At 37.6% G+C, this 18,838-nt stretch overlaps 1 protein-coding gene across 2 annotated transcripts in view; it reads left to right on the forward strand.

The window, feature by feature from the left end:
* The window catches only part of CFAP54 (cilia and flagella associated protein 54), a 305,843-nt gene that overhangs the window by 69,806 nt on the left and 217,199 nt on the right, over positions 1–18,838 (forward strand). For both annotated transcript variants that reach the window (XM_068561127.1, XM_068561128.1), the window contains exon 20: positions 16,924–17,100. In XM_068561127.1, the coding sequence (XP_068417228.1) occupies positions 16,924–17,100 (177 nt within the window). The remainder of the gene's footprint in view (positions 1–16,923; positions 17,101–18,838) is intronic.

The following is an 18,838-nucleotide window of genomic DNA, read 5'->3' on the forward strand; positions in this document are numbered from 1 at the left end:
AAATGGGTGCAGATTGAGTAGGGAAGGAAGTAACACCATCAAGACTTTTAAAGACTTGGTAGACTATGGAGATATCAAGAGATTGGGCATCTCTATGAGGTCAGGGACCAGAAAATCAGAATCTGAGAGAGCTAGAAGGATAGATGTTTGAAGTTAGAAAGTATTGGGTTGACCAGAAAGTTCATTCCGGATTTTCTGTAAGATGTTATGGAAAAACCTGAACGAACTTTTTGGCCAATGCAATAGAATATTGGAATTTTAGATTTCTGGTATGTAGTACTTCCTGATCATAAGTCCATCACTTCATTCATCCAACATATGTTTTTGAGCGCCTGTGAGCCATTCAGCAAATGTTTTATTGCAAGTTGACTGTGTGCCTGGTATTATGCTGAGTACAAGGGATAAAAACAAACAAAAATCCTTTCTTTATTCAACCAATATTGATGGATTGCCTGCTCTTGTGGTCTCTGTCTTCAAGATAAATCCAGTCTATGGGAACATAGACGTGTAAGTAGGTGATTATGAGTCATTGTCATAGGTGCTCTAAGTGCAAGAGTGCCAGGGGAATTCAGGAAGGGAATACCTAACCCAACAGTGGGGAATATTTGAAGAAACATCCAGAAAAAGTGACATGAAGTTGAATACTAAAAGACAGGCAGGAGTATCCAGAGAAAGAGAAAGACAAAAAAGTGGAAAGGACATGCAAGGCAGAGAGAACAACCTGTGCAAAGGTCCTGAGGCTAGAAAGGTCATAGAGTGCTTGTGGTCCTGGAGGTCATTCAGTGTAACAGAAGCTTCGATGCAATGGCAAAGGGGAGGGAAGTGTTTAGAGACGATGGTAAGAGGTGAGACCAGAGAGAAAGTAGAGTCTAGTTTGTAAGAAGTCTAAGGATTCTGGATAAACAGATGCTATCAGTGTTCAAGGTGGGGAAGTCTGTCCTGGCAGTATTAGGGGAGAGCCTCATTACGTTAGAACTTCTAGCATTTGAATGAAGGAATTTGATGATGGTATTGGATAGTCTCAGCTGACCAGGCCAAATGGTGTCTGATCTCTGCTGGAAGACTCCTGGGGTTCAGATCCATTTTCTCAGCAGATGCTTCTGCAGCCACTCGCTACTGCCTAGTGCTTGGAGGACATTAGTACTTCAGTCCTATTTCCATGGCAGGTAAAACTTATCTTTCTTTTAGAACTGTTTCTCTCAGGACTCATCTCATGGCCTCTCACAGTCCAGAGAGAGTAAAGCCTCTGGGATTTTCCCTTTTGTTTTATTATGATGCAATCTTGTCTTTATATTATCATAATATGCCCATTGCCCTGTTAGGTCTCTGTCTTTCTACCACTGTGACTGGGAACACACGGGAGATGTGAGCGGTCTGAAGTTTTCATGTTCTCCTTGTGTATCTTTTCCTTCTATTTCTTAAGTGAAACTATTTTAACTTAAGAAAAATTATAATACCCTTTTAGACTCATGAGAGGCATTTAGAAGCTCTACTTTTTATGAGGAGCCCTCCATAAGGATTGTCACCAGCTGGGAAATGTTGAATATTTATTTAGAAGTCCTGAAATCTTCTATAGCCACCTCTGCTCCTCCGTGGCAATTTTTCATCCTAGTGTTAAAGCTTAATGATCAGTCCTCAGGGTACTCTCATAAACAACGATGTTATGGCTCAAATAATTGCCAAAGTTTCTTTCCTTAAAGAAGACAAATAAATTTCATTCCCTTGGCAGTCATTTTCTTTTGGGCTATATTACAGCATGCTTTACATGATCACGGTCTGGTAATAAAATTATCCCCAAATCAGTATCTGATGTGTCACCTGATACCATAAAAAAGATTTGAAAAGCCTGGGTCTTTGCAGAACCCTTAAATAATTCATACCCTGTTTTAGTTTTTCAGAAGTTTCCCGACCTTGTGGAGATGGATACTCTCATCAGGTGTCTTTTATTTAACGTCCATTAAAGGTGGACTAGCTTGTTGCCATGGATGACGGACAAACCTTTGATAAGAACCCATTAGCCTTCTAAAAGAGATGGTTGGCTTTTTTTCTTGATTGTGGGGCTTTATTTTTCTCATTTTCCTGTCTCGGTTATTTGACTTCTGGAAGTCCATATTGGCATTTTACACATTATACCTCAGATTTATTTTAATGGATTGCACCTAGAACCAGCCTGAGATGTCCCTGATTTTCTACTTCTGATAAATAGAGGAATCAGCATATGGCTTATGATCATCACTCCTAGTTCACTTCAGAGTCCAGCAGCCCAACATTCAACATCTTTGCAGAGCAATTCCTCACTGGGAAGAGGCAGGAATACTCCTCAATCCAAGTGCTAAGGGTACCAGGGCAGGGTTGTATACTGTTGTTTTCTGTCCAGCATTTATTTCCCTCTTCCAAACATCACCTTTGGAGGAATTTCTTCTTCCCCACTAGAAGAAATCAGGTAGGACTTTTCAGGGCCTCTCTTCTCTGCCAGCCAAGAGGAGGACTGATGATGCAAGCTAGGCTGATTGGTTGCTCCCTCCTTGGAATCTGAATCTTGAACAGAGGGATAAAAAGACAAAAAGTAGTGGCATTCATTCATTCCAATGCCTGTGTCCTGATTAGAATATGTTAGTTGTGTTCTGTAGACCCTCTTGCCTCTCTGGACCTGCTGTGCTCCAAGCCTTATGTTGCTGTTGCTTCTGTTGCAAAGAGCCCTAACTGATGCACCTAGTGTTCCCCTAGGACTATATGTTGAAACTTAAATCAATAATTGACATGATTTTAGCAGTTCCAAAATCCAGTCATAATGCTTCAACTCTAAGCAAAGGAGCATTATAGATTAGCAGATTATTTTTTATAATCAACACAGAATCTAATTTTATGGTCCTAATTTGAAACCAGAACTAATGAAGAAGCCCAGGTCACTAGAAGTTCTAACCACTCCTGGCTTTAATACTTCCTGAATTTACATCTTGATGGCCCCTATATACCATTGTATTAACTATGTTAACAGTAATTGGATTACCAAGTGAAATGATTTTTCCTATTTTATAGCATTTTAGTCAAATTAATTCTATTTGCTTTTTTTAGGAAAAACATATGTAAGCCAATATTTTTCAGAGATCTTCTCAGTTCTTTTTAATTGTTCCATGCTGAAGTCTTCCTCATAAAGAGTAAAACCCTTTTTGATTCTAACCCCCCTCTTTTGAGGTCATGTTTTGACCCTCAGTCTTCAAACTACTGACAGAGATTTTAGAATATTTACATTTTAGGATTTTTTTCTTTTAAATATTTTGACGTTATTGCATAGAAAACTTCATCTCTGGTTGCCTCTCCATGCTTCTTTTTAACTTCACTTTGTATTAAGACAAGAAATCATAATGGTTAGGAGTATAAGGGTCTTGGATTAGAGTTTTGGTACTGCTGCTGACCAGCTGTATGACCAAGGTCAAGTTACCCATGCTCTGTTAAGTTTTAATTTCTTCATCTGTAAAATGGGTGTTCTTGGGAAGATTCAGTGAAATGATGCCTATAAAATGCTTAGCATTTGGCGTAGAATAAGCAGTCAATAAATGTTAGCCATTAGTATTACTACTATTTTATCTTCTAATTTAAGCAGTCTGGAATATTCTATTTTGTCATATCGGGATGATTTTTGGTGCTTTAGACATATTTTTCTCTATCAAACTACACACTTCTTTCTGTCTTTTCTCTTAGATCTTTTTTTTTTTTAACATCTTTATTGGAGTATAATTGCTTTACAATGGTGTGTTAGTTTCTGCTTTATAACAAAGTGAATTAGTTATACATATACATATGTTCCCATATCTCTTCCCTCTTGCATCTCCCTCCCTCCCACCCTCCCTATCCCACCCCTCTAGGTGGTCACAAAGCACAGAGCTGATCTCCCTGTGCTATGCGGTTGCTTCCCACTAGCTATCTATTTTACGTTTGGTAGTGTATATATGTCCATGCCACTCTCTCACTTTGTCACATCTTACCCTTCCCCCTCCCCATATCCTCAAGTCCATTCTCTAGTAGGTCTGTGTCTTTATTCCCGGCTTGCCACTAGGTTGTTCATGACCTTTTTTTTTTTTTTTTCCCCCTTAGATTCCATATATATGTGTTAGCATACTGTATTTCTTTTTCTCTTTCTGACTTACTTCACTCTGTATGACAGACTAACTCCATCCACCTCACTACAGATAACTCCATTTCTTTTCTTTTTATGGCTGAGTAATATTCCATTGTATATATGTGCCACATCTTCTTTATCCATTCATCCGATGATGGACATTTAGGTCACTTCCATGTCCTGGCTATTGTAAATAGAGCTGCAATGAACATTTTGGTACATGACTCTTTTTGAATTATGGTTTTCTCAGGGTATATGCCCAGTAGTGGGACTGCTGGGTCGTATGGTAGTTCTAATTTTAGTTTTTTAAGGAACCTCCATACTGTTCTCCATAGTGGCTATATCAACTTACTTCCCCACCAACAGTGCAAGAGGGTTCCCTTTTCTCCACACCCTCTCCAGCATTTATTGTTTCTAAGTTTTTTGATGATGGCCATTCTGACCGGTGTGAGATGATATCTCATTGTAGTTTTGATTTGCATTTCTCTAATGATTAATGATGTTGAGCATTCTTTCATGTGTTTGTTGGCAATCTGTATATCTTCTTTCGAGAAATGTCTGTTTAGGTCTTCTGCCCATTTTTGGATTGGGTTGTTTGTTTTTTTGTCATTGAGCTGCATGAGCTGCTTATAAATTTCGGAGATTAATCCTTTGTCAGTTGCTTCATTTGCAAATATTTTCTCCCATTCTGAGGGTTGTCTTTTGGTCTTGTTTATGGTTTCCTTTGCTGTGCAAAAGCTTTTAAGTTTCATTAGGTCCCATTTGTTTATTTTTGTTTTTATTTCCATTTCTCTAGGAGCTGGGTCAAAAAGGATCTTGCTGTGATTTATGTCATAGAGTGTTCTGCCTATGTTTTCCTCTAAGAGTTTGATAGTGTCTGGCCTTACATTTAGGTCTTTAATCCATTTTGAGTTTATTTTTGTGTATGGTGTTAGGGAGTGTTCTAATTTCATACTTTTACATGTACCTGTCCAGTTTTCCCAGCACCACTTATTGAAGAGACTGTCTTTTCTCCTCTGTATATACTTGCCTCCTTTATCAAAGATAAGGTGACCATATGCGCTTGGGTTTATCTCTGGGCTTTCTATCCTGTTCCATTGATCTGTGTTTCTGTTTTTGTGCCAGTACCATAGTGTCTTGATTACTGTAGCTTTGTAGTACAGTCTGAAGTCAGGGAGCCTGATTCCTCCAGCTCCATTTTTCGTTCTCAAGATTGCTTTGGCTATTCGGGGTCTTTTATGTTTCCATACAAATTGTGAAATTTTTTGTTCTAGTTCTGTGAAAAATGCCAGTGGTAGTTTGATAGGGATTGCATTGAATCTGTAGATTGCTTTGGGTAGTAGAGTCATTTTCACAATGTTGATTCTTCCAATCCAAGAACATGGTATATCTCTCCATCTATTTGTATCATCTTTAATTTCTTTCATCAGTGTCTTATAATTTTCTGCATACAGGTCTTTTGTCTCCTTAGGTAGGTTTATTCCTAGATATTTTATTCCTTTTGTTGCAATGGTAAATGAGAGTGTCACTTTCAGATTTTTCATCATTAGTGTATAGGAATGCAAGAGATTTCTGTGCATTAATTTTGTATCCTGCTACTTTACCAAATTCATTGGTTAGCTCTAGTAGTTTTCTGGTAGCATCTTTAGGATTCTCTATGTATAGTATCATGTCATCTGCAAACAATGACAGCTTTACTTCTTCTTTTCCGATTTGGATTCCTTTTATTTCTTTTTCTTCTCTGATTGCTGTGGCTAAAACTTCCAAAACTATGTTGAATAATAGTGGTGAGAGTGGGCAACCTTGTCTTGTTCCTGATCTTAGTGGAAATGGTTTCAGTTTTTCACCATTGAGGACGATGTTGGCTGTGGGCTTGTCATATATGGCCTTTATTATGTTGAGGAAAGTTCCCTCTCTGCCTGCTTTCTGCAGGGCTTTTATCATAAATGGGTGTTGAATTTTGTCAAAAGCTTTCTCTGCATCTATTGAGATGATCATATGGTTTTTCTCCTTCAATTTGTTAATATGGTGTATCACATTGATTGATTTGCGTATATTGAAGAATCCTTGCATTCCTGGAATAAACCCCACTTGATCATGGTGTATGATCCTTTTAATGTGCTGTTGGATTCTGTTTGCTAGTATTTTGTTGAGGATTTTTGCATCTATGTTCATCAGTGATACTGGCCTGTAGTTTTCTTTCTTTGTGACATCTTTGTCTGGTTTTGGTATCAGGGTGATAGTGGCCTCGTAGAATGAGTTTGGGAGTGTTCTTCCCTCTGCAATATTTTGGAAGAGTTTGAGAAGGATAGGTGTTAGCTCTTCTCTAAATGTTTGATAGAATTCACCTGTGAAGCCATCTGGTCCTGGGCTTTGGTTTGTTGGAAGATTTTTAATCACAGTTTCAATTTCAGTGCTTGTGATTGGTCTGTTCTTATTTTCTATTTCTTCCTGGTTCAGTCTCAGCAGGTTGTGCATTTCTAAGAATCTGTCCATTCTTCCAGGTTGTCCATTTTATTGGCATAAAGTTGCTTGTAGTAATCTCTCATGATCGTTTGTATTTCTGCAGTGTCAGTGGTTACTTCTCCTTTTTCATTTCTAATTCTATTGATTTGAGTCTTCTCCCTTTTTTTCTTGATGAGTCTGGCTAATGGTTTATCAATTTTGTTTATCTTCTCAAAGAACCAGCTTTTAGTTTTATTGATCTTTGCTATTGTTTCCTTCATTTCTTTTTCATTTATTTCTGATCTGATCTTTATGATTTCTTTCCTTCTGCTAACTTTGGGGTTTTTTTGTTCTTCTTTCTCTAATTGCTTTAGGTGCAAGGTTAGGTTGTTTATTTGAGATGTTTCCTGTTTCTTGAGGTAGGCTTGTATTGCTGTAAACTTCCCTCTTAGCACTGCTTTTGCTGCGTCCCATAGGTTTTGGGTCGTCGTGTCTCCATTGTCATTTGTTTCTAGGTATTTTTTGATTTCCCCTTTGATTTCTTCAGTGATCACTTTGTTATTAAGTAGTGTATTGTGGAGCCTCCATGTGTTTGTATTTTTTACAGATCTTTTCCTGTAATTGATATCTAGTCTCATAGCGTTGTGGTCAGAAAAGATACTTGATACGATTTCAATTTTCTTAAATTTACCAAGGCTTGATTTGTGACCCAAGATATGATCTATCCTGGAGAATGTTCCATGAGCACTGAGAAAAATGTGTATTCTGTTGTTTTTGGGTGGAATGTCCTATAAATATCAATTAAGTCCACCTTGTTTAATGTATCATTTAAAGCTTGGGTTTCCTTATTTATTTTCATTTTGGATGATCTGTCCATTGGTGAAAGTGGGGTGTTAAAGTCCCCTACTATGATTGTGTTACTGTCGATTTCCCCTTTTATGGCTGTTAGTATTTGCCTTATGTATTGAGGTGCTCCTATGTTGGGTGCATAAATATTTACAATTGTTATATCTTCTTCTTGAATCAATCCCTTGATCATTATATAGTGTCCTTCTTTGTCTCTTGTAATAGTCTTTATTTTAAAGTCTGTTTTGTCTGATACGAGAATTGCTACTCCAGCTTTCTTTTGATTTCCATTTGCATGGAATATCTTTTTCCATCCCCTCACTTTCAGTCTGTATGTGTCCCTAGGTCTGAAGTGGGTCTCTTGTAGACAGCATATATATGGGTCTTGTTTTTGTATCCATTCAGCCAGTCTGTGTCTTTTGGTGGGATCATTTATTCCATTTACATTTAAGGTAATTATCTATATGTATGTTCCTATTCCCATTTTCTTAAATGTTTTGGGTTTGTTATTGTAGGTGTTTTCCTTCTCTTGTGTTTCTTGCCTAGAGAAGTTCCTTTAGCATTTGTTGTAAAGCTGGTTTGGTGGTGCTGAACTCTCTCAGCTTTTGCTTGTCTGTAAAGGTTTTAATTTCTCCATCAAATCTGAATGAGGTCCTTGCTGGGTAGAGTAATCTTGGTTGTAGGTTTTTCTCCTTCATCACTTTAAATATGTCCTGCCACTCCCTTCTGGCTTGCAGAGTTTCTGCTGAAACATCAGCTGTTAACCTTATGGGGATTCCCCTGTGTGTTATTTGTTATTTTTCCCTTGCTGCTTTTAATATGTTTTCTTTATATTTAATTTTTGATAGTTTGAGTAATATGTGTCTTGGCGTGTTTCTCCTTGGATTTATCCTGTATGGGACTCTCTGTGCTTCCAGGACTTGATTAACTATTTCCTTTCCCATATTAGGGAAGTTTTCAACTATAATCTCTTCAAATATTTTCTCAGTCCCTTTCTTTTTCTCTTCTTCTTCTGGGACCCCTATAATTCGAATGTTGGTGCGTTTAATGTTGTCCCAGAAGTCTCTGAGACTGTCCTCAGTTCTTTTCATTCTTTTTTCTTTATTCTGCTCTGCAGTAGTTATTTCCACTATTTTATCTTCCAGGTCACTTATCCGTTCTTCTGCCTCAGTTATTCTGCTATTGATCCCTTGTAGAGTATTTTTAATTTCATTTATTGTGTTTTTCATCATTGCTTGGTTCCTCTTTAGTTCTTCTAGGTCCTTGTTAAATGTTTCTTGCATTTTGTCTATTCTATTTCCAAGATTTTGGATCATCTTTACTATCATTATTCTGAATTCTTTTTCAGGTAGACTGCCTATTTCTGCTTCATTTGTTAGGTCTGGTGTGTTTTTACCTTGCTCCTTCATCTGCTGTGTGTTTTACTGTCTTCTCATTTTGCTTATCTTACTGTGTTTGGGGTCTCCTTTTCGCAGGTTGCAGGTTCGTAGTTCCTGTTGTTTTTGGTATCTGTCCCCAGTGGCTAAGGTTGGTTCAGTGGGTTGTGTAGGCTTCCTGGTGGAGGGGACTAGTGCCTGTGTTCTGATGGATGAGGCTGCATCTTGTCTTTCTGGTGGGCAGGTCCACGTCTGGTGGTGTGTTTTGGGGTGTCTGTGGCCTTATTATGATTTTAGGCAGCCTCTCTGCTAATGGATGGGGCTGTGTTCCTGTCTTGCTAGTTGTTTGGCATAGGGTGTTCAGCACTATAGCTTGCTGGTCGTTGAGTGAAGCTGGGTCTTGGTGTTGTGATGGAGATCTCTGCGAGATTTTCGTTTGGTATTACGTGGAGCTGGGAGGTCTCTTGTGGACCAGTGTCCCGAAGTTGGCTCTCCCACCTCAGAGACACAGCCCTGATGCCTGCCTGGAGCACCAAGAGCCTTTCATCCACACAGCTCAGAATAAAAGGGAGAAAAAATAGAAAGAAAAAAAGAAAGAAGATAAATAAAATAAAGTAAGATAAAATAAAATAAAGTTATTAAAATAAAAAATAGAAAATAATTATTAAGAAAGAAAGAAAAAAATTTTTTTTCTAAAGTAAAAAAAAAAACAAAAAACAAACAAAAAAATGGACGGACAGAACCCTAGGACAAATGGTGAAAGCAAAGCTATACAGACAAAATCTCACACAGAAGCATATACATACACACTCACAAAAAGAGGAAAAGGGGAAAAAATAATATATCTTGCTCCCAAAGTCCACCTCCTCAATTTGGGACGATTCGTTGTCTATTCAGGTATTCCACAGATGCAGGTACATCAAGTTGACTGTGGAGATTTAATCTGCTGCTCCTGAGGCTGCTGGGAGAAATTTCCCTTTCTCTTCTTTGTTCGCACAGCTCCTGGGGTTCAGCTTTGGATTGGGCCCCGCCTCTGTGTGTAGGTCGCCTGAGGGCGTCTGTTCTTCGCTCACACAGGACGGGGTTAAAGGAGCAGCTGCTTCAGGGGCTCTGGCTCACTCAGGCCGGGGGGAGGGAGGGGTACAGAGGAGGCAGGGCGAGCCTGTGGCGGCAGAGGCCGGCGTGACGTTGCAGCAGCCTGAGGCGTGCCGTGTGTTCTCCCAGGGAAGTTGTCCCTGGGTCACGGGACCCTGGCAGTGGCGGGCCTGCACAGGCTCCCGGGAGGGGAGGTGTGGATCGTGACCTGTGCTTGCACACAGGATTCTTGGTGGCGGCAGCAGCAGCCTTAGCATCTCATGCCCGTTTCTGGGGTCCGCGCTCATAGCCGCGGCTCGCGCCCGTCTCTGGAGCTCCTTTAAGCAGCGCTCTTAATCCCCTCTCCTCGCGCACCAGGAAACAAAGAGGGAAGAAAAAGTCTCTTGCCTGTTCAGCAGCTCCAGACCTTTTCCCAGACTCCCTCCCGGCTAACTGTGGCGTGCTAACCCCTTCAGGCTGTGTTCACGCCACCAACCCCAGTCCTCTCCCTGGGATCCAACGGAAGCCCGAGCCTCAGCTCCCAGCCCCGCCCGCCCCGGCGGGTGAGCAGACAAGCCTCTTGGGCTGGTGAGTGCTGGTTGGCACCGCTTCTCTGTGTGGGAATCTCTCCGCTTTGCCCTCCGCACCCCTGTGGCTGCGCTCTCCTCTGTTGCTCCGAAGCTTCCCCCCTCCGCCACCCACAGTCTCCGCCCGCGAAGGGGCTTCCTAATGTGTGGAAACCTTTCCTCCTTCACAGCTCCCTCCCACTGGTGCAGGTCCCGTCCCTATTCTTTTGTCTCTGTTGTTTCTTTTTTCTTTTGCCCTACCCAGGTATGTGGGGAGTTTCTTGCCTTTTGGGAGGTCTGAAGTCTTCTGCCAGCATTCAGTGGGTGTTCTACAGGAGCAGTTCCACGTGTAGATGTATTTCTGATGAATCTGTGGGGAGGAAGGTGATCTCCGCATCTTACTCTTCTGCCATCTTCTCCTCTCCCTCCTCTCTTAGATCTTGTAAAGCTTATATTTTATTCTCAGCAATATTCTTTGCCAGGATTCTTGGATATGACAACCTACTTTTCATCTTCTTCTAAAATGTACATAATATTGTTGAGAACCCAGAATATACCTTGGGAGATCTACTAGATGAGTAATAAATATGGCACTTTATCATTCCAGTCTTGTGATAGTTGTTTAGGTGTGTGCTAATCACGTCCTTCCAGATTGCATTACGTCTTTCTGCAAGTGTTTTGCTGCACTGTGGATGTTAAGTCGTTTTCAAACATATTTAATGTCAATCTGTCATCATAAGCCTTGAGTAACTTGTAAAAAGAGACAGGTCACACATTCTCTAGTGGAAACCATAGGCAGAGAGATTTGCATTCAGACAATAGTACTTTGGACTTCAGTACTATTGTTTTGTGGCAATAAAACAATGTTTTTTTAAAAATTGAAGTGCAGTTGCTTACAATATTATATGTTACAGGTGTACAATACAGTGATTCACAACTTTGAAAGGTTATACTCCATTTTTAGTTATTATAAAATATTGGCTTTATTCCCTGTGTTGTACAATATATCCTTATAGCTTCTTTTATTTTATTTTAATTAAAAAAATTGTTATTGGAGTATAGTTGACTTACAATGTTATGTTAGTTTCAGGTGTACAGTAAAGTGAATCAGTTATTCATATACATATATCTACTCTTTTTTAGATTCTTTTCCCATATAGGTCATCACAGAGTATTAAGTAGAGTTCCCCATGCTATACAGTAGGTCCTTATTCGTTATCTATTTTATATATAGTTGTGTGTATATGTCAATCCAAATCTACCAATTTATCCCTCCCCCCCTTTCCCCCTGGTAACCGTAAGTTTGTTTTCTATATCTGTGACTCTGTGTTTTGTAGATCAGTTCATTTGTACCCTTGTTTTTAGATTCCACATATAAGCGATATTACATGATATTTGCCTTTCTCTATCTGACTTACTTCACTCAGTATGACAATATCTAGGTCCATCATGTTGCTGCAAATGGCATTATTTCCTTCTTTTTTATGGCTGAGTAAATTCCATTGTATATATGTACCACATCTTCTTTATCCATTCTTCTGTCAGTGGACATTTAAGTTGCTTCCATGTCTGGCGATTGTAAATAGTGCTGCAATGAACATCAGGGTGCATGTGTCTTTTTGAATTATAGTTTTCTGCAGATATACGCCCAGGAGTGGGATTACTGGATCATATGGTAAGCAACTGACCAAGGATTAATCTCCAAAGTATACAAGCAGCTCATGCAGCTCAATATCAATAAAACAAACAACCCAATCCAAAAATGGGCAGAAGATCTAAATAGACATTTCTCTAAAGTAGACATACAGATTGCCAACAAACACATGGAAAGATGCTCAACATCACTAATCATTAGAGAAATGCAAATCAGAACCACAATGAGGTATCACCTCACATCAGTCAGAATGACCATCATCAAAAAATCTACAAACAATAAATGCTGGAGAGGGAGTGGAGAAAAGGGAAACCTCCTGCACTGTTGGTGGGAATGTAAATTGATACAGCCACTATGGAGAACAGTATGGAGGTTCCTTAAAACACTAAAAATAGAACTACCATATGACCCAGCAATCCCACTACTGGGCATATACCCTGAGAAAACCATAATTCAAAAAGAGTCATGTACCACAATGTTCATTGCAGCTCTATTTACAATAGCCAGGATATGGAAACAACCTAAATGTCCATCAGCAGATGAATGGATAAAGAAGATGTGGTACATATATACAATGGAATATTACTCAGCCATAAAAAGAAACGAAATTATTTGTAGTGAGGTGGATGGACCTAGAGACTGTCATACAGAGTGAAGTAAGTCAGAAAGAGAAAAACAAGTACCGTATGCTAACGCACATATATGGAATCTAAAAAAACGGTACCAATGAACCTAGGGGCAGGACAGGAATAAAGACACACGTAGAGAATGGACTTGAGGACACGGGGAGTGGGGAGGGTAAGCTGGGACAAAGTGAGAGGGTAGCATTGACATATATGCACTGCCAAATGTAGAACAGATAGCTAGTGGGGAGCTGCTGCATAGCACAGGGAGATCAGCTTGATGATTGAGAGGTGGGATAGGGAGGGTGGGAAGGAGGCTCAAGAGGGAGGGGATATGGGGATATACGTATACATATAGCTGATTCACTTTGTTATACAGCAGAAACTAATACAACGTTGTAAAGCAATTATACTCCAATAAAGATATAAAACAAACAAAACAGTATGTTTTGTTAGACATATTAGGCAACATGTTGGCCATGGATAGGCAAGTCACATCCATATTGATAACACTTTCTCTTTCACAATTAAGTAGAGCTGGTTTCATGCAAATTTTTCTATCTTGATTTTTTGGGTCTTCTTTTCTGGTGATATTTCCTCCTTCTACTTGAGGAACCTCCTTTAAAAAACCCCTGATCACTTTCTTTTCTTTAATTGAGGTATAATAGACAACATTGTATTAGTTTCAGGTATACAACGTCATAATTCCATTTTTATATATATTGCTAAATGGTCACAAGTCTTATTAATTTATGTTATTATGTATTAATAATATATTATTAACTTATTTAATTGTCACCATACAGTTACACATTTTTTCTTGTGATGAGAACTTTTAAGATCTACACTTTTAGCAACTTTCACATCTGCAATACAGCATTAACTATATTCACCATGCTGTGCATTATATCCCCATGACTTATTTATTTTATAACTGGGAGTTTGTTTTTGACCCTCTTCACCCATTTTGCCCACCCCCAACCCCCCTACCTTTGGCAACCACCAATCTATTCTCTGCATCTGTGAGCTTGGTTTTTGTTTTTGTTTTTTGGTTGGATTCCATATATACGTGAGATCATATGGTGTTTATCTTTCTCTGTCTAGCTTATTTCACTTATCATAATGCCCTCAAGGTCCATCCATGTTGTTGCAAATGGCAAGATTTCATTTTTTTTAATGGCTGAATAAAATTCCGTTATTTATCCATCCATCTCACATTTTCTCTATCCATTCCTCCAGTGGTGCACATTTAGGTTATAAATGATGTTGCAGTGAACATGGGAGTGCATATATCTTTTTGAATTAGTATACTAATCACTTTCTTATAAGTGGAATTTTATTAGCAGCTCAGTGATTTACCTCACTAAGTTAGGATTTTAATTTCTAACTAGCATTAGGTCTACCTTGAGTTCTATTAGAGAATTTATCTGATTTACCTAAATCAAGGACTTGGTCTTAGACTTTTCTCTTGTTACCTTTCACTTAAAACTTTAATACGTTTATTAATCTATTTCAAATTGGACCATGGGATCTGAATTAGGGGGTCTAAAGTTAAAATTGGTCAAGACCCAATCAGAACGTTTTAGACATGATGTCTTAAAATGAGTTATAGTAAAGATCATCCTCCTCTTTTATAATTTCATATGTCTTTCAGTCAAAACATATTTATTGAGCCCAAAGAGATAAAGCACTGTCCTTGCCACCAAGAACAGTGCTTGATCAGTTTTAAGTGTCCCCTTCTCTTCAGTTTTTTGGAATAGCTTGAGAAGGATTGGCGTTAATTTAAATTTCTGGCAGAATTTGCCACCGAACCCATCTGGTCCTGGACTTTTCTTTATTGGGAGGTTTTTGATTACTTATTCATTTTCTTACTTGTTACTGGTCTGTTCGTATTTTGTTGCTTTATGATATTTCACTATTGGTAAGTTGTATGTTTCTAGGAATTTATCCATTTCTTCTAGGTTATTCAATTGTTGGCATATAATTGTTCATAGTAGTCTCTTATGATCCTTTGTATTTCTGTGTTATCAGTTGTAATATCTCCTCTTTCATTTCTGATTTTATGCATATGAGTCATCTCTATTTTTTTATTAGTCTAGCTAAAAGTTTGTCAATTTTGTTTGCCTTTATAAAAAACAAGGTTTTATTTTAGTTGAGCTTTTCTATTGTCTTTATGGTCTCTATTTCCCCTCCGATCTTTGTTATTCCTTCTACTAACTTTGGACTTAGGTTTTTTGTTCTTCTCATTCCTTGAGGTGTGAAGTTAGATTGTTTATTTGATATCTTTCTTTGTTCTTAAGGTGGACATTTTCACTAAAAACTTCCCTCTTAGAACTACTTTTGCTGCATCCTATAAATTTTAGTATGTTGTGTTTTCATTTTCATTAGTCTTATGATACTTTTTGCCTTCTCTTTCAATTTCTTTTTTTTTTAAATTAATAATGAATCTTAAAAACTGTTCAAATATCTTTTTGGCCATTGAGCCTGTAATCATATTTTTCTCATTTGATTTATGGATAAATTAAATTATATCCTTAGACTTCCTAATATTAAATAATCCTTTTATTCCTGGGAGAGAGAGACAATATAATTACAGTACATTATTCCTTTAACATATTGTTAGATCAATGTATTAGTATTTTATTTAGGATGTTTACATTTATATTTGTAAGGAGATTGCTCTATGTTTTTAAGTGCAGTCATTTTTTCAGGTTTTGTTATCAAAGCTATTATAATTTTAGAATATTCTTTGAGGAGCTCTCTCTGTAGTTAGAAATTTTTAAAATGGCATAGGAATTAATCAGTTCATTGAGATTAAAATATTTTTAAAAATAATATCAGTTGAGACTGACGCTTGTGGGAAATAGTTTTTTGGGATATCTTTCCTGGTTTCTTTCATCATTATTCCTGTGTTCAGGTTTTTCTTCTTGAGTCAGTTTTTGTATTTTCATCTCCAGTGACCAGGGATGCTGTGCATCTTTTCATGTGCTCACTGGCCATTTGTGTATCTTCTTTGGAGAAATGTCTATTCAAACCCCTTGTTCATTTTTTAATGGGGTTGTCTTTTTATTATTGATTTGTAACGGTTCTTTATATATTCTGAATACACGTCCTTTATCAGATATATGATTTGCAAATATTTTGTCCCATTCTGTCAGTTGTCTTTATTTTTTTGATGGTATCATTTGAAGTTTTCAATTTTGATGAATTTCAATTTACCTACTTTTTCTTTTGTTGGTGTGCTTTTGGTGTCATATCTAAGAAACCATTGTTTAACTCAAGGCTGTGAAGAAATTTACTCCTATATTTTCATCTAAGAATTTTATAATTTTAGCTCTTACATTTGGGTCTATGATTCATTTTGAGTTAACTATTTGTATATAATGTGATGTATGGGTCTTACTTTCTTCTTTTGCAGGTGGATGTCTTATTGTCCCAGCACTGTTTGTTGGAAAGGCTATTCTATTTTCTATCATTCAATTTTAATCTTTACTTGGGTTTTGGCTTTAGGGCTCGATTAGAGTCTTTGCTTTTTAATTTTATGTAAAAGAGGAGTTTAACTCATTTACATATATTATTATTGGTGTTACAGTTAGACTTACTATATTTATTTTGAAATATTATTTAGATTTTCTGATTTTTATGTTTTTTTGTTTCATGTGATATCACTAAATGTGTAACCGTTTAAAAAGGTGATTGCCTTTCCTTTAGGTTTATAGAATAAGTACTTTTGTATATTTTATTTGTTTTTGCTGATAATAAGAAACTATCAATAATTTGGTTTTAAATAATTTTATAAACCACATATACCAATAGTCATTACTTGAGAGTCACATTTCAAGTTGCATTGAGTGTAGGTGTATAGTTTATAAGTATCAATGCAGATAATTTTGTTACGAAATTTTTAAGGACAATGAAATATGATGGCAGATATTCAGAGGGTTTGATTTGAGAATGAAATATATTAATGTATGATAATAATGATAAACATGTTAGACATATAAATATAATGTCATTGCCTTAATAGCTATTTTTTACTTGGCCTTATTTAGTAGCTATTTTTTACTTCTGGAAAATCATTCAGTACTTGAAATATGTATACCACTGAGTCTCAAAAAATACATATGTCAAGATAATGTTTAACATCACCAGAATTCTCCAAATACAATGAAGTTCAAGCTCTTGAAATGTGTTTTCCTATTTTCACACTTTATTATAGGAAGCATATTCTTTAATTGAGAAGACCGAAGCAGAACAAAGTGTACTGTATTCATATCAGAAGTGTGTGGAAGTTGCCAAAAGAAAGAAAAGTGGAGTCCCTCCTCCACCCATCCTGCTAGCCCGAACTCATTGTTCTGTGACGTTAAAACCTGCTCCATTTATTTCTGATGTTAAGGTATGTTGTCTATTATGATCTTTACCTCACAGAAAGCAACGTAAGGGGCTTCCCTGATGGCGCCGTGGTTAAGAATCCGCCTGCCAATGCAGGGGACACGGGTTCGAGCCCTGGTCCAGGAAGATCCCACATGCCGCGGAGCAACTAAGCCCGTGCGCCACAACTACTGAGCCTGCGCTCTAGAGCCCGCGAGCCACAACTACTGAGCCTGTGTGCCACAACTACTGAAGCCCGCACGCCTAGAGCCCGTGCTCCGCAACAAGAGAAGCCACGACAATGAGAAGCCCGTGCACCACAACGAAGAGTAGCCCCTACTCACTGCAACTAAAGAAAGCTCGTGCGCAGCAACGAAGACCCAACACAGCCAAAAATAAAATAAATTAATTAATTAATAAAAAAAAAAAAGAAAACAACGTAAGTACTTTTGTGACTATAATGATGGATACTTTTATTGCCTTTAGGGCTTGAATAATCTTATTTATTAATATAAACACTGAACACTGGGATTAGTATTCCAGTGTCTTAACTATCCGTAGTTTCTTCATGACCCTTTTGCCTTTATGCTGTTTCCCTTTTGGCTCCTCATAGCTTCGCTATAAGAAACTTACTCCTGTATTGCTACACCCAGATATATAGTAAGGAGAAATGAGAGAGAAACATTTCGAAGTATCTTCCTCACCATGACACAGTCATATGCTGACATCCTAGTGTGCTCAACTTCGAGAAGGTTTCTTTGAAATGGAATCAGGCATTTGAAGGGGATAGAAGTTACTCTGAGAGCCAATGATGAAGATAAGAAAATTTGGGGGTGGTGAATTTAGAAACTCTTCCGAAAGTTCTTCTGTGTAAATGGGGATTCTTTTAATGCAAACAAATGATAATTCCAACCACATTATAAGTCATAACTCTTTATGTATTTATTGAAGCTCTTTCTCTCAGCCCCAGTTCCTTGGAACTTAGCCTAAATGGGACTGTTATTTGAGATTTAGTTTCGCATAAGCATTTGGTTCCACCTAATTTATATTTTAAATATTACATTTTCCTCTTTTGGGTGATGAACACATGCTCTTTGGTGTTGTAGAAAAAACAAAAAGTTGTTTCTTTGATTATTCTTAGGATGTTCTGCTTGAACTTAAATACATCGTCTTGATATAGTGGAAAGGGCATCGGCTTTGAAGTCAGACAAATGCAGATTTAAAATTCTAGCTCTACCCCAGCAGTATGACCTTACGAAATCTAAATATACTTTCTGAGGGTTTTTTAAATATTTGCTTTTGTTATCTTTTCATTTGTAAAATGTTTCTTCTGTGAAAATTAAGTGAGATATTATATCATATTCTTGGCATATTAACCGATGTCCTTCCATCCCTTGTATTAAACATATGTAGTAAAGTTAGCTAAAATCAGTTAATGAGGTTATACACTGTGATTATATTATCTGATGTTTTTTTTTCATAAATTCTGTCCAATGAGCATTATTGAGTGTCTGCTATCTGTCAAGCTCTATGTGAGGTAACGTATAAAAATAAACACAAATAAAGCATGGTTCCATATTTTGAGAAGCTTCAGACTAATTGGAGGTGGACATCAGTGAGAAGTAATACCACCTTCATAATGCCTTATAATTGGAGGAATAGAAGCAACATTCATCCTAACTGTGCTATAATAAATGCATTATTGCAGTTGCTAGTAGTTTTAAAATTCAACTTTGGATTTTGGGGATCTGTTTAAGAATAAG

This window comes from Eschrichtius robustus, chromosome 13 (assembly GCF_028021215.1).
Source record: "Eschrichtius robustus isolate mEscRob2 chromosome 13, mEscRob2.pri, whole genome shotgun sequence".
Classification (NCBI taxonomy): Eukaryota; Metazoa; Chordata; class Mammalia; order Artiodactyla; family Eschrichtiidae; genus Eschrichtius; species Eschrichtius robustus.